This window comes from Engystomops pustulosus, chromosome 4, assembly GCF_040894005.1.
Source record: "Engystomops pustulosus chromosome 4, aEngPut4.maternal, whole genome shotgun sequence".
NCBI lineage: Eukaryota > Metazoa > Chordata > Amphibia > Anura > Leptodactylidae > Engystomops > Engystomops pustulosus.
Window position 1 is genome coordinate 178,105,209 of NC_092414.1, and position 14,035 is coordinate 178,119,243.

The 14,035-nt window shown below is 38.8% G+C and overlaps 1 protein-coding gene across 2 annotated transcripts in view; it reads left to right on the forward strand.

Moving 5' to 3' along the window:
• IQCH (IQ motif containing H) overlaps positions 1-14,035 on the forward strand; it is an 81,891-nt gene that overhangs the window by 29,493 nt on the left and 38,363 nt on the right. For both annotated transcript variants that reach the window (XM_072148708.1, XM_072148709.1), the window contains 3 exons: positions 3,977-4,043; positions 8,159-8,242; positions 9,600-9,775. In XM_072148708.1, coding sequence (XP_072004809.1) covers positions 3,977-4,043; positions 8,159-8,242; positions 9,600-9,775 — 327 coding nt within the window. The remainder of the gene's footprint in view (positions 1-3,976; positions 4,044-8,158; positions 8,243-9,599; positions 9,776-14,035) is intronic.

Genomic DNA, 14,035 nt, shown 5'->3' on the forward strand with positions numbered 1-14,035 from the left:
TGGATCTCATCATCTCTCATCTCTGATTTCATCTCTCTTTTTCTATGTGTCAGATAGTAGTAGAATGCTCAGTAGCTAAATGAAAGTGTATATAATCCTGTACCCTGATAATCTAAGCACATTGTCAGCACACTGTATCTCATAGCACAAAGGAATCATGAAGTGTCTGCTTAGAGAGTCCCCGCTCACATTCTGGAATTTTACACTGACCTGGCCGAGTGACAGGAGCTAAAACAGCAATAAAAATTCGTAAAATTGTAAAGTAAGGGGGTTAAACATTAGCTTTATTGTGTAAACATCATTAGGGGGTTGTAAGTAGAAAACTTTCTTTTATGGCCAAACCTCTTTATGGTCAAACCTTTAAAATATTAAGGTGATAATAGTAAACTTTATAATACAGTTTATTATAGAAATCTGTTCCTATGTCCTGATTCTCCTCCTTTCTTCTTTGTGTAAATCCACTTTCTGTCCAGTATCCACTGACAGCTGAGAGACAAGGAAACCTGATAAAGTGTCTAATGACTTAACTCTTTCAGTCCCTGGATCAGTCTAATTTCCTTACAGAGTTAAAATATATCCAAAGCGAGAGCTTTGGAAAGTCATCACCTCTCCTTGCCTGTCTGAAGTGGGCAGACCTCAACCTTCTAGATACACTACTCACTACAGGAGAGAGAAGCAGAAAAATGCACAGGGAAGCCACTTTTCTACCTGCTCTATTTGTTTCTGCTTCAAAGGTTTAGTGATGCTTTAAACATTGTTAAGAATCAGATCAGACTACTGATGGCCTATTTTTAGGATAGAACTGAAATTTTGGACTGTCGGTGGAGGCCTACTCATGGTTCTTTTATCCTTGTTCCAAACAGATGGATGTCTTGGGTACCAGTAGTCAGCCCACCATAAATCACATAGTAATCTATATGACTAACCTTAGACCATCAATATCCTGATCCTAAAAAACCCCAAAAACCTGGTCAATGAAATACCAGGGTTAAAATTCTTTTTAATTTTGTGACTAACTGTAATAATTGAACCAATAATTGAACCATTCCGTTTCAGCTTGTTGATGGTTTCCACTGTACAGAGTAAAAAAACAATCTCAGCACAAGTTAGGCGCTGTTCGCTGTCATCAGGACCTCCATGGAGGATCTGTTTTGCACAGGATCCCTACTATTCCCATTTACTTAAAATAATTCTTTCAGGGTTTTTTTTGTAATGTTGAGATGGGTTAAATGTTTCATGTGACCTTAATGAAGACGTGTTACACTGCTAATTATACAGTAGACATTTGCTGGTTATATAACTATATAAGTAATACGAAACACTTTACATATTGAAATTTCCTCTGAAACGCAGTTGTGCTTTAGTTATCCTCTCCCCCATTATCCGGGCAATTAATAAATACTCAGATATGAAAATAAATTAATGTGACAAAACATGTCTAACACCGGCATAAATTGGCGCACCATTACTCAGCGTGAGCGTGCCCTACAGCTACACAATCATAAAGTGACATTTAATGTACATTTTAGTCCCTCTCTTTGGATTTATTACAGGTTTTAATCAGGTGGCTGAATTTTTGCAGGATATTTTCTGTCTATTTGGATCTATACACATTACATGAAATTGTCTTTGTTTTCCCAATACAGGTATAATGCATACAGTGATGTCACAGTATATGGATAATACACACAGTGATGTCACAGTATATGGATAATACACACAGTGATGTCACAGTACATGGATAATACACACAGTGATGTCACAGTACATGGATAATATACACAGTGATGTCACAGTACATGGATAATACACACAGTGATGTCACAGTACATGGATAATACACACAGTGATGTTACAGGTTAGGGATAATACACACAGTGATGTCACAGAACAGGGATAATACACACAGTGATGTCACAGTACAGAGATAATACACACACTGATGTCACAGTACAGAGGTAATACATACAATGATGTCACAGCACAGGGAGAATAAACAGTGATGTCACAGTATATGGATAATAAACACAGTGATGTCACAGTATATGGATAATAAACACAGTGATGTCACAGTATATGGATAATAAACACAGTGATGTCACAGTATATGGATAATATACACAGTGATGTCACAGTATATGGATAATACACACAGTGATGTCACAATACAGGGATAATACACACAGTAATGTCATAGTACAGGAATTATACACACAGTGATGTCACAGTACAGGGATAATAGACACAGTGATGTTACAGGTTAGGGATAATACACACAGTGATGTCACAGAACAGGGATAATACACACAGTGATGTCACAGAACAGGGATAATACACACACTGATGTCACAGTACAGAGGTAATACATACAATGATGTCACAGCACAGGGAGAATAAACAGTGATGTCACAGTACAGGGAAAATCCACATAATAATGTTAAAGTACAGGGATACTGCACTCAATGATGTCACAGTTCAGGTATTTTACACACTGTGATATCACATTGCAGGGATGATACACACAATGAAATCACAGTACAGAGATATTACACAGTGATGTCACAGTACAGAGATAATAAATACAGTGATGTCACAGTAAAGGGATAATGAACACAGTGATGTCCCAGTACAGAGATAATATACACAGTGATGTCATAGTACAGGGATAATACACACAGTGATGTCCCAGTAAAGGGATAATACACACAGTGATGTCACAGTACAGGGATAATATACACAGTGATGTCACAGTACAGGGATAATACACACAGTGATGTCACAGTACAGGGATAATACACACAGTGATGTCACAGTACAGGGATAATACACACAGTGATGTCACAGTACAGAGATAATACACACAGTGATGTCACAGTACAGGGATAATACACACAGTGATGTCACAGTACAGAGATAATATACACAGTGATTTAATTGTACAGGGATAATACACACAGTGATGTCACAGTACAGGGATAATACACACAGTGATGTCACAGTACAGGGATAATACACACAGTGATGTCACAGTACAGAGATAATATACACAGTGATTTCATTGTACAGGGATAATATCACACCAGATGTCAAAGAACAATCTACTCAGTAATGTTACAGTGGATGAATTATACTAACACTATATATTATCACACTAGAATTTACACCACGTGAATAAATTACATATTATAGTCAGGAAAAATGTCAAAATTGAATGGTGACTTGTCCTCTCTTGTCATGTCCTCTAAATGTCTGTTTTATAACTTTATTTCTAATCCCTATAACATAACCTGGATCATCTTATACCACGCTTCTATATGTGCCATTTTTTTCATGAAATGACATTGGGGTGTTACCGTTCCCCTATGAGTGTCCCTACTTACTGTGGCACCAAAGAATCACTTACCCCTTTCAGATAAGTTGAGATTGATAATGTTGTGATTGTGGACGGGCGATGTGATATTTAGGGTCACCGCCATCCAGATGTTGGAAGGTAATGGCGCAGAGCGGGTGTGATATCAGAGAGAGAAGCAGATTGTACGGCACCGGTGTACGTTTTCGATATGAAACCTCACGTCACTTACAGGGGGATTAAACACCTCTGTGCTGTCATTGCTCTGTCAAGAAGTATTTAACACGGCCTTTTAATTAGTGCGCACCATTTCATTTATATTTGCTTTACCTCCCACCTACCCCCCACCCCACACTTTCCGTGTTAATTCATATTCTTTTAATTAAAGCGAATACGGCCTTAATCTCCCCTCGCCAGCCGCATCATGCAGCCTCCTAATTAAATTAATTGGGGAGGGGGGGGGTGGAGATGTTTTTAAAGCATATAATTAAATCAATTAATATAATTTAAGCTTGGATTAACCGTACGGCAGGATGAAGGAAGGAAGCTTAAGACCCCCCTCGCCCTCTCGGATAAGTGTGTTCCAGACTGCCTCTCACACTCATTGCTCTTCCCTTGATTTTTTAGCATCTGGCATCCAACTGGAATCACATCAGGACGTGCAGGAGGAGCATTATCCATATCCCATCATTAGGTAAAGAGCTCTTAGCCTCCAGATCTATCAACCACCTCTATTACCCAGCACATTACGCTTCCCTGATTGAGTTCAGCGCGGGGACCTTCTCTTATTCAGATGGGTCTCTGCAGGAAAATGTTCTCGACATGATGAGAGTGATATTACCAGAGCCCGCACTAGAAGCGGCGTTTAATTCGGGGAGTTAAACAAATAAACTCATTATGGGATGTGGGGGATAAGGAGGGAGATGAGCAGCCGAGGGGCCATTTCCTATAATTTGCTTTTCATCTGTGTGAAATGAGTTAGGAAACTTCTGCGTGTGTGTGTGTGTGTATGTGCGTGTGCTATGAACAGAGTGGTGTGACTATATGTGTATTGTGTGTGTACTATAGATCCTTTCATGTGGCCACATTGGCATATAGCAGATTACTACTACTTTATATATTATAAAGCAAGGGCCTATCCAGCTTGTATGTGAGTTCCCATTTCTCTGGTATTCCAAACATTCACCTAACTTAGCCCCCTGGGGGGTCAGGTACCTCCCCGTACCTCCATCCTCGTGCTGTCGCTTTGGGATATCGCTTGTACACTGTTTTTAATCAAATGTGCAGTCAAAATGATAAGCTACATTGTCGGAAATTATTTAGTTCTAATTACCAGCAGATGGGCTGCTTTATCTGCACCTAGGGCGCGCAAGCAAAAGGAAATGCTGTGTGAACAAGAATAATTAAGAAGTTGAATAGTGTTTTTTTGCGCTTAAATAATCTGCAGTTTCATGTTAATTAGCACTAATGTAATTATTTAATTACATTTATGAATTAGAGGAACTTAAAAGAGGGTTTCCACGCAAAGTGCAGGCAAATAGGTGTGCAGGGGTCCCTGGGGAAAGCTGCCCCCCTGCCACTACCGATCTGCGAGAGGGAGGGACGTGTTGTATGTATAAGAATGCCGGCATCACTCTATGCGGGTTACTAGTGATAAAAAAAGACATGTTATACACAAGCTTGGGGCTCTTTCACATTGGCATGGTTTTTCACGTCCATAGTTCAGTGATTTCCACGGATGCCTCAGAAAGCCATTGACTTCTATGGGTGTTTTCACATTGGTTTGTATTTTCACTGATGCGTTGTCCATGGAAAAATTATGTTCTATTTTTGCTCACTGATGCGGATCACAGAAGGCAATAGAAGGCTATGGGTTTTTTTCACTGATGAGGCTGAAAAACCAGGTGTGATGTTAGCAAAGCAATGTTAAACCTTCAGGGTTTTTTTTTATGGACACGGAGACAAAACGGATGCATCACGGAGAACCAAACGAAAGAAAAATGGAGACAGAACCAGATGCGCAACTGAAGGTGAGCCCCAACGCCAATTTGAAAGAGCCCTAAACCGGGGTGATCATTGAGAGAATTAGGCCATAATTAAGCATTGGGATTAAAAGGTTGTTGTTGAACTTTGTAAAAGGCCTACCGTCAAAATCAACAATGATAAACCAGGGACTCTTACTTATAGATCCAGACACTGTGACTGTGGTAATCTTATATTTGTTATTCATGGCCTCCTTCTAAAATCAACTTTAAAAATATGTTAATGAGCCTGAAGGCCTCTGGGGGAGGGGGGGGGGGCGTTACCAGAGCCCCTCCATGCTGTAGCTCCACAGGCTCTTAACACTGTACAGGAGTAGGGAGGTAAATATAGAATGTTTGTTATGATCAGACCCACCTGAGGCCAATAGTAATTAAAAATTTTATCCCTGAAAACGTCTTAAAGTAAATTTGGTCCAAACGGTAAAATTTACTATTATGAACAACAGCTTTAAAGGCAATTACTGGGAAGATACAAAAGAGAGTACTTAGTATTTTTCCATAGTAGTAGTTTTAGATATGAAATCTTTGCACCTTTGCAATATTATAGAACTAAAATCTCAATAGTCATTCAGATTCAAGGGCAAATCCTTTTGGTATTTTTAAAAATAATCAAAACCAAATAAACTGGACAAGCTACATTCATACCACGTTTTATGGAATCACTGAGCATATCCATATCATATATGGATATATATATAATATCCTATGAGGGATGGATGTAAACGGGCGATATGACCGCGCTCTCACTGATAACTCCAAGGAGTGAGCACTGATTGGACAATGTGAGTGTGTAAGGACATGCCCCTGACTGGTGACTCCCAGGTGTGAGCACTGATTGGACAATGTGTGAGTGTGTAGGGACACACCCCTGACTGGTGACTCCCAGGTGTGAAGATTGATTGGACAATGTGTGAGTGTGTAGGGACACGCCCCTGACTGGTGATTCCCAGGTGTGAGCACTGATTGGACAATGTGTGAGTGTGTAGGGACACGCCCCTGACTGGTGATTACCAGGTGTGAGCACTGATTGGACAATGTGTGAGTGTGTAGGGACACGCCCCTGACTGGTGATTACCAGGTGTGAGCACTGATTGGACAATGTTTGAGTGTATAGGGACACGCCCCTAACTGCTAACTCCCAGGTGTGAGCACTGATTGGACAATGTGTGAGTGTGTAGGGACACGCCTGTAACTGGTGACTTCCAGGTGAGAGCACTGATTGGACAATGTGTGAGTGTGTAGGGACACGCCCCTGACTAATAAGCCCAGATTAATTTATATACAAACTGCCCCATTGTAGAGTTAAAAAACAAAAATACAAAGAATTATTATATTAGATAATACAATGATTAATAAAACAGCGATTTTGGATTGGTGATCAGTCCTCATTACTAAAATACATCAGACAATGTTGCTGGATATTTTACAATTCACAGAAAGTTATGGCCTGTCTGCTGTGACCCCACTGACCCTGAGAATGGGGTTACACCTCCCTTCTGTGGATAAGGAGCAGGTCATGTATGTGCATTACTGCTCCATTCATTCTCTGAGGGACTGATGAAGATGAAAAGAGATGGGACCCTGCTTTCAGGCAGGATGGGGGTCCTATCCAAGGCCAGTTTTAGACAAAGTGGGGCCCTAAAATAAAACTATTTTATGAGCAGTCACAGTCAGTAAGAGGCTCCTTTGGCCCTGCACAATAATAATACTTTGTAGTTACAAGCGCTGCTCACAGGTATTGAACAGGTGTTTGCGCTAGGATTTTGGTGCACGTGATCATTTTTTGCCGCAGCTGCGGTAGCCTCTATGCGGCACAGTTTAGGGGGGCGGTCAGACTGATTCAGACTGAGCGCGGAATTTAAAGGGGTATTCTCGTCTGGGCATTCACATTCTGTTTCATTAATCTGCCATATATAAACATTTCTTCAATTAGATGTTATTAAAAAATTTTTACCTGTGTGAAGATAATTTCTCATAAATGTAGCGATATGGTCTCTTAGAAACGAGACTAACTCCTCGGATACGGCCACCAGTGCTGGAGGGATTACACAAAGAAACAAAAGGTTTTTTGTATATGAAATGTCCAGGAGTTACTGCATGTCCCACAGCCGTCGTGTGGTAATGATTGCTGAAGTCATGTGGTCAGGCAGGGCTCTATAGCGCATGTCTGGCCACCGGTGCCAGAGTGTGACATGGTCGTATCCAAGGAAGCAATCTCATTTCTAAGGGACAACATGACTACATTTATGAGAAATTATCTTCACACAGGAAGATTTTTTTAATAACATCCAATTGAAGAAATGTTTACATATGGCAAATGAATTAAATTAACTATAAATGCCAAGATTGGAATACCCCTTTAACTTTCAAATTTCGGTGAACTAAAGCGGGAATGTAAGTGAATCTTCCCCAATGTGTAATATGGGGCTGTAGGAGCATTTTACAGGAGATAGATGGATGATAGGTAGAAGGATGATAGAAGAGAAATATGAAAGATGATATAGATTTATAGATAGATGATAGATTTATATATGCATACATATAAAGTAGATTATACATAGATAGATTTGAGATGGATAAATGCCCAGTTTTCCGCCCCCTATTACTTACCCTGGTCCTATCCCTCGGACTCCCACCAATCAGTAAATTATGACCTCTCCTATGGACACTGGCGCAATCCCTTTAAATACCGCACCAATACCAGCACCATTTTTCCAACACTATACAATGTGATTGCCATTTAAAAAATGTATCTTGTCATTTCCAGGTTATACAGAAAACCAGCGAAGTCAAACCCCTGACCTGTACATCCAGCAGAACCTGCAGATAGGACGCCTGTGCGACATAGCAGGTGATAGCCAGGCTCTCTGGTCACAATTGGTGGGGAGAAGAATACAGGAGCTAAGGCTGTTATTTATTTGACTTGAAAATGAGAAATGGTGTGTGAAATAGTTTGCTGTGGGCAATTATATGGAGCAATAGGAGTAATTACAGGGCGCAGTTACATAAAGCAATGAGTAGATAGAGATATAGATTGTGGATAGAGCATTAGAAGGAACCAGAGCGAGAAGACATTGTAATTGAGCAAGGGGAAGAGTTATAGACAATCATACAACTATAAGATAATACAAGGGACTGGGGTTATATGAAATACTGCCTACTGATAATAAGTATTGATAGATAGGTAGGTAGGTTAGAGAAATAGGATAAGATAAATTTAAACAATAGATAGGGGCGCATTTTTCAGGGCTTGTACATCAGTTTTCTGGTGTAAAGTCCCTGAAAGAAACGCAATTCCTTGTGAACCACCGGGAATTACATGTAGGCGAGGAGAGGCATGAAGGGGGTGTAGTGGGTCAAAGCCTGGCGTTCCTGTCCTATACCTGTGCACTCATTATAGCCTGACCATACATTGAACAGTTGCTGGTAACAGCGCAATTCTATGCCAGGCAGGCCATAATGAATCCGAGGCGCTTTGATCATATGCCACACAATGTGATAAATGTCTGCTATTGATAGTATGGGAAATGTGATAGATAGGACATTAGATGCATAGATCAGATATTAGACAGATAGATAGAATAGTATTGTAGATTAGATAGATAGATATGAGATAGAAATATAGATATAATACATGGGAATGTAAAAGATATAAGATAGATAGATGTGGTATATATCTAGATAGATAGATACAGGGAGATGGGAGATGGATACAGTTTGTATCCATAAAAAAGGTAATAGAATAAGATATGGTAAATGTAATAGATATAAGATATAATATAGATATATGATACATGGGTAAATGATAGATAAGATAGTATGGGAGATGTATAAATACATAGAATGTATTACTTATACTGAAGCTCATCCATTTTATGCTAGTCTTATGTAAATACAATAGATTATAATCACACTAATATTTCACAGTGTAAACAATGGTTATTACTTATGGTCATATAATCTCGGCATCTTATTGTGTTTCATTGACCTGGTACCTATTGCCTTTCCCTCCGTACTAGGCTCACACAGCTCATAGCGGCCCATGTAATAAGTGAGTCACCATTATATATATATATATATATATATATATGTGTATAATCACTACCAGCACAATGACACATGCACATAATAGTTCCATGTATACAACATGTCCTGATTTACTGGAATCCTGGTGTCTCGGATCTTCATTGTGAGCTTTTCTCCTATAGACCCCAATGTGGATGTCATCTATATTTCCCCTGTGAAACTGGATGAGGAGACAGAACAATATTACCGCAAGCTCCTCGGTCTGCGGGCAGCAGTGTTATCTGGGAACCCCCAGGATGCCACCGAGCTGCATGACAGATTTACCATTCTCACCCCTGAGGCTATGGACAGATTCCCTGTAAGTCCGTATGGCACATAACATCATATCAAAAGCAAATGGAATTGTGGGATCATCTTTGTGTATATTTCTTCTTTACAGGGTGACTACATTGGTAGTATAAGCACTAAGCAAGTATCCTAGGCACATTATACAAGGATATTGCCTCCCCTTATAGCGAGATGCTACATGAAGTCTGCCCCTCGCAGAACCCCTTTTTGTCTCTTTATATCTCCAATTGATTTTCTCTCAGTGTTACTGCCTTCATATAAGCCAGGAGGGCGGCATGGGATGAGTTAGCGTTATACAAAAGGCTGGCAGCTTCTTCTCCGAGTGACAGAAGGATAATTCTGCGTGGATCAAATAAATACAGATGTGTAGTAATTAGTTCTATTCCCAGAGAGGCCATTTCTGAGGCACTAAAGATGTGAGCGATTATAGTATCACCTCCACAGCTTTTATCAATTTAAGGAGCTCAACTACAGCAGAGGTCACAACCCAGCCACATAGTCACCGGGGCTAGTCATCAGCCAGACTGCGGCCATAGAGACACCGGCAGATGATATATAGTCTATTATGGCTTTATTCCGCGCCGCCAAAACACACATTTATTTTATGGAGGAATAATATAGAAGTCAATTTTTTTCCTGGGAGTCTGAATAGTTAAGGCATATTAAAGTGTGACATGAGTGAGATTAGAATTTAAAAAAAAAAATGCTTATTATTTTTGATATTACATATTTTTTATGACTATATAATTATAATATATATTATTATATATTATCATTATTATTACAATTAGTTGAATGTCTATTATTATTTATTATCATTATTGTTCATATGATTACTATTACTCATATTATCAAGAATTTATCTTATAATTTTTAATAGCCTTATTATATATTTATAATTATTTATTATTCGTCGATTATATCTGTTCATTGTTATTATTAGTTTGCCTATGTTAATGTTCTGTTTATATTATTATCATTTATATTATAATTTTTATTTGCATTACCGTATATTCATAATTATGCGTTCTAGGTAAATCCTAAGTATTATTCATTTCATTAGTACTATTTTTGTATATCTTTTTTTATATCTGTATATTTTACCTTATTAATATTTTATATTTATTAATTTTGGGTCATTTTTACATTTTTTTCATATTATTATTTTTTTATCTGATTAAAAAGTTGCGCATTGTATCACTGTGAAAAATTGCCTTCAATATTAGTAGACATAGAGATATTAATAGACATGGAGCCACACTTTGTTACACCCTCCACTAGCAGCTGACATTAGCCCAGAGCTTCACCAACTCTGTATTAAGAGGAGAAATCATTACTGGTTGTGGCTGCTGCCCACTAGTGGTGAAAAGTTTTGTAGCAGTTCCCGACTATTTGATAGAATGTTAAAGACGCTAAGTTTTGTAATATTAAAATATCCTAAAATCTGGAATGAAGTAAATTAGTAAATTAAAGTAGTTTATTATCAGTTCAGCAACTCAACTGCAGTGCATGGACACAATGCAGTTTTATGGCTAAGTTTATCATGAAGCTTGTCATGAATTTAGATTAGATTGATTTTTATAGACATAATTTAAAATACGTATAAATGCCAGTGAATTACCCTGCTGATATTCTATCTATTGTTTCTGTATCTTTATTTTGCTGATCATTGGGAGTTCTTGGGATCAAACCCCCTAAGAAAAAGTTGTAAGTGTAAAATTAAAGTTTGCATATTTTTGCATATTTTAAGTGCACCTCATCTTTCAAAAGAACTTTGTAGCAGTCAGTACTCTAGTGTTTGTACATGAGGAGTAGCACATTTTCTGGTCGCTATGTGACTTTTGGTCTTCATTCTTCTATCTTTAACTCTTATCTGTAATTTTACAGTTGTCTTAATATTGGTGTATGGAAACCTAGCTGCCGTGACTGCTCCCTCTCCCCTATGCATAGAACTTCAATATAATGTGACGCCTCAGTGAAGTTTATATTTTTAACCTAAATAAATTAGGCCGGTGCCTGATGAAAACCACAATAAGTGATAAATACTATATATGACAGATTTACTTGTATTACTGGTTTATTCAGAGTTTGTTCACCTTGTAAAGAAAATCTACCATCATAATGAAACATTATAAACTATTGGCACTTACTGATCCAGGCACATGGACTGTGGTAATCTTCTTATATTTGTTATCCACGGCCTCCTTTCTTCTAAAAGCAACTTTAGACTTTACGGTAATGAGCCAGAAGGGCTCTGTGGGGGTGTTACCAGAACCTCTCAATGCTGTAGGTTTACAGGCTGTTACACTGTGTATGAGCAGGGGGAGGGAGACTGTGTAAGATCCTTTGAAGCTACAGCATGGAAGGGTTCCGGGAGAAGCCATCAGTGCCTTTGAGGCTCATAATCACCATTGTAAAAGTTTATTTTAAAAGGAAAGAGGCTTCTGGATAACAAATCTAAGAGTAAGTCCATGGTTTATTATGATGGGTTTTGATGGATCAAACCTTTTGGTTTGATTTTCTTACTGCTATTTTTATAATCCATTCAGATTTTTCAGATTATATGTGAAAAATGGAACTGAAATAATGATTACTTGACCTATATGAAAAATCTTATGACTGTGATCCTAAAGACCAAAGCAGAAAAGGGCGGCACAGTGAGATAACGGATTGAAATCTAAAGTGGGTGCAAGCTCAATGGGGTCTGACTCCAAAATCCCAAGAACTCCAAGAGAAAACGACAGGCGAGCATCACTCCGTGGAATAAGTGGGTTTTTTTATTTCACAAGTGGAGAAAGCAACGTTTTCGGCTGACTCTATGCAGCCATTCTCAAGCTTGAGAATGGCTGCATAGAGTCAGCCGAAAACGTTGCTTTCTCCACTTGTGAAATAAAAAAAACACTTATTCCACGGAGTGCTGTTCGCCTGTCGTTTTCTCTTTGTGATCCTAAAGATGATGATTGGAAGAGAGTTTTTAAAAATAGATGCTGAATTGGCAAAAAAGGGGGAAGGGGGAAAGCAACCGGAAAACTAACAAGCAGGGTACTAGGGAACTAATCTATACATCATGCAATTATACATCATGTATAAGCACTGACCAACCTGAAAATAGATAAGGACGTTGACCAAAGATAATAAGTTATTTGCTATCCAGAGGATCGGAAATAATAATATGGTTATTGGTGGGTTTCCAACCAATATGACCCTAACCATAATAAAAATGGTGGTCGCTTTAAAGGAGCGGCAGGTCAAGCATGCATGACTCCATTCATAGGTCTTTTTCTTTAGATCCTAAACATTCTATGCTCATCCCTCTCCAGTGTTCTGGTTCCCCAAGGCTGCCCTCATTTTTGATACAGTTTCTCAGCGGTGATGACTTTCTGACTTTCTTTTGGACTTATATATACATTCTCATAGATGGCTATGGCACCTGGGCATGCACAACCTTTTCACATTTCAGGCTTCAAACATACAGATGTAAAATTGTAATTTTTTTCATGAAGAATCAACAACAAGTTGGACACAATTGTGAGGTGAAATGAAATTTATTCGATATTTTAAACTTTTGTAAAGAATAATAAACAGAAAAGTTGGGGTGCAATATTATTCGGCACTTTACTTTCAGCAAACTCCCTCCAGAAGTTCAGTCTCTGATCTCTGAATGATCCAATGTCCTAAATGACTGATGAAGATAAATATAATCCCCCTGTGTGTAATCAGGCCAAGGTATAAATCCCCCTGCTCCGTAATAGCCTCAAGGTTCTGCATCATGAAGACGAGGAACACACCAGGCAGGTCCGTGATACTGTTGTGGAGAAGTTTAAAGCCGGATTTGGATACAAAAAGATTTCACAAACTTTAAACATCCCAAGGAGTCGTGTGCAAGCGTCATATTGTAATGGAAGGAGAATCGGACCGCTGCAAACCTACCAAGACCCGGCCGTCCCTCTAAACTTTCATCTCAAACATGGAGAAGACTAATCAGAGATGCAGCCAAGAGGCCCATGACCCCTCTGGATGACCTGCAGAGATCTACAGCTGAGGTGGGAGAGTTTGTCCATAGGACAATGCAGTCGTACACTGCCTTTTATGGAAGAGGCAAGAAGAAGCCATTTCTCAAGATATCCATAAAATGTGTTGTTTAAAGTTTGCCACAAGCCTCATGGGAGACACCAAACATGTGGAAGAATGTGCTGTGGTCAGATGAAACCAAAATCAAACTTTTTGGCCACAACGTCAAACGATATGTTTGGAGTAAATGCAACACAGC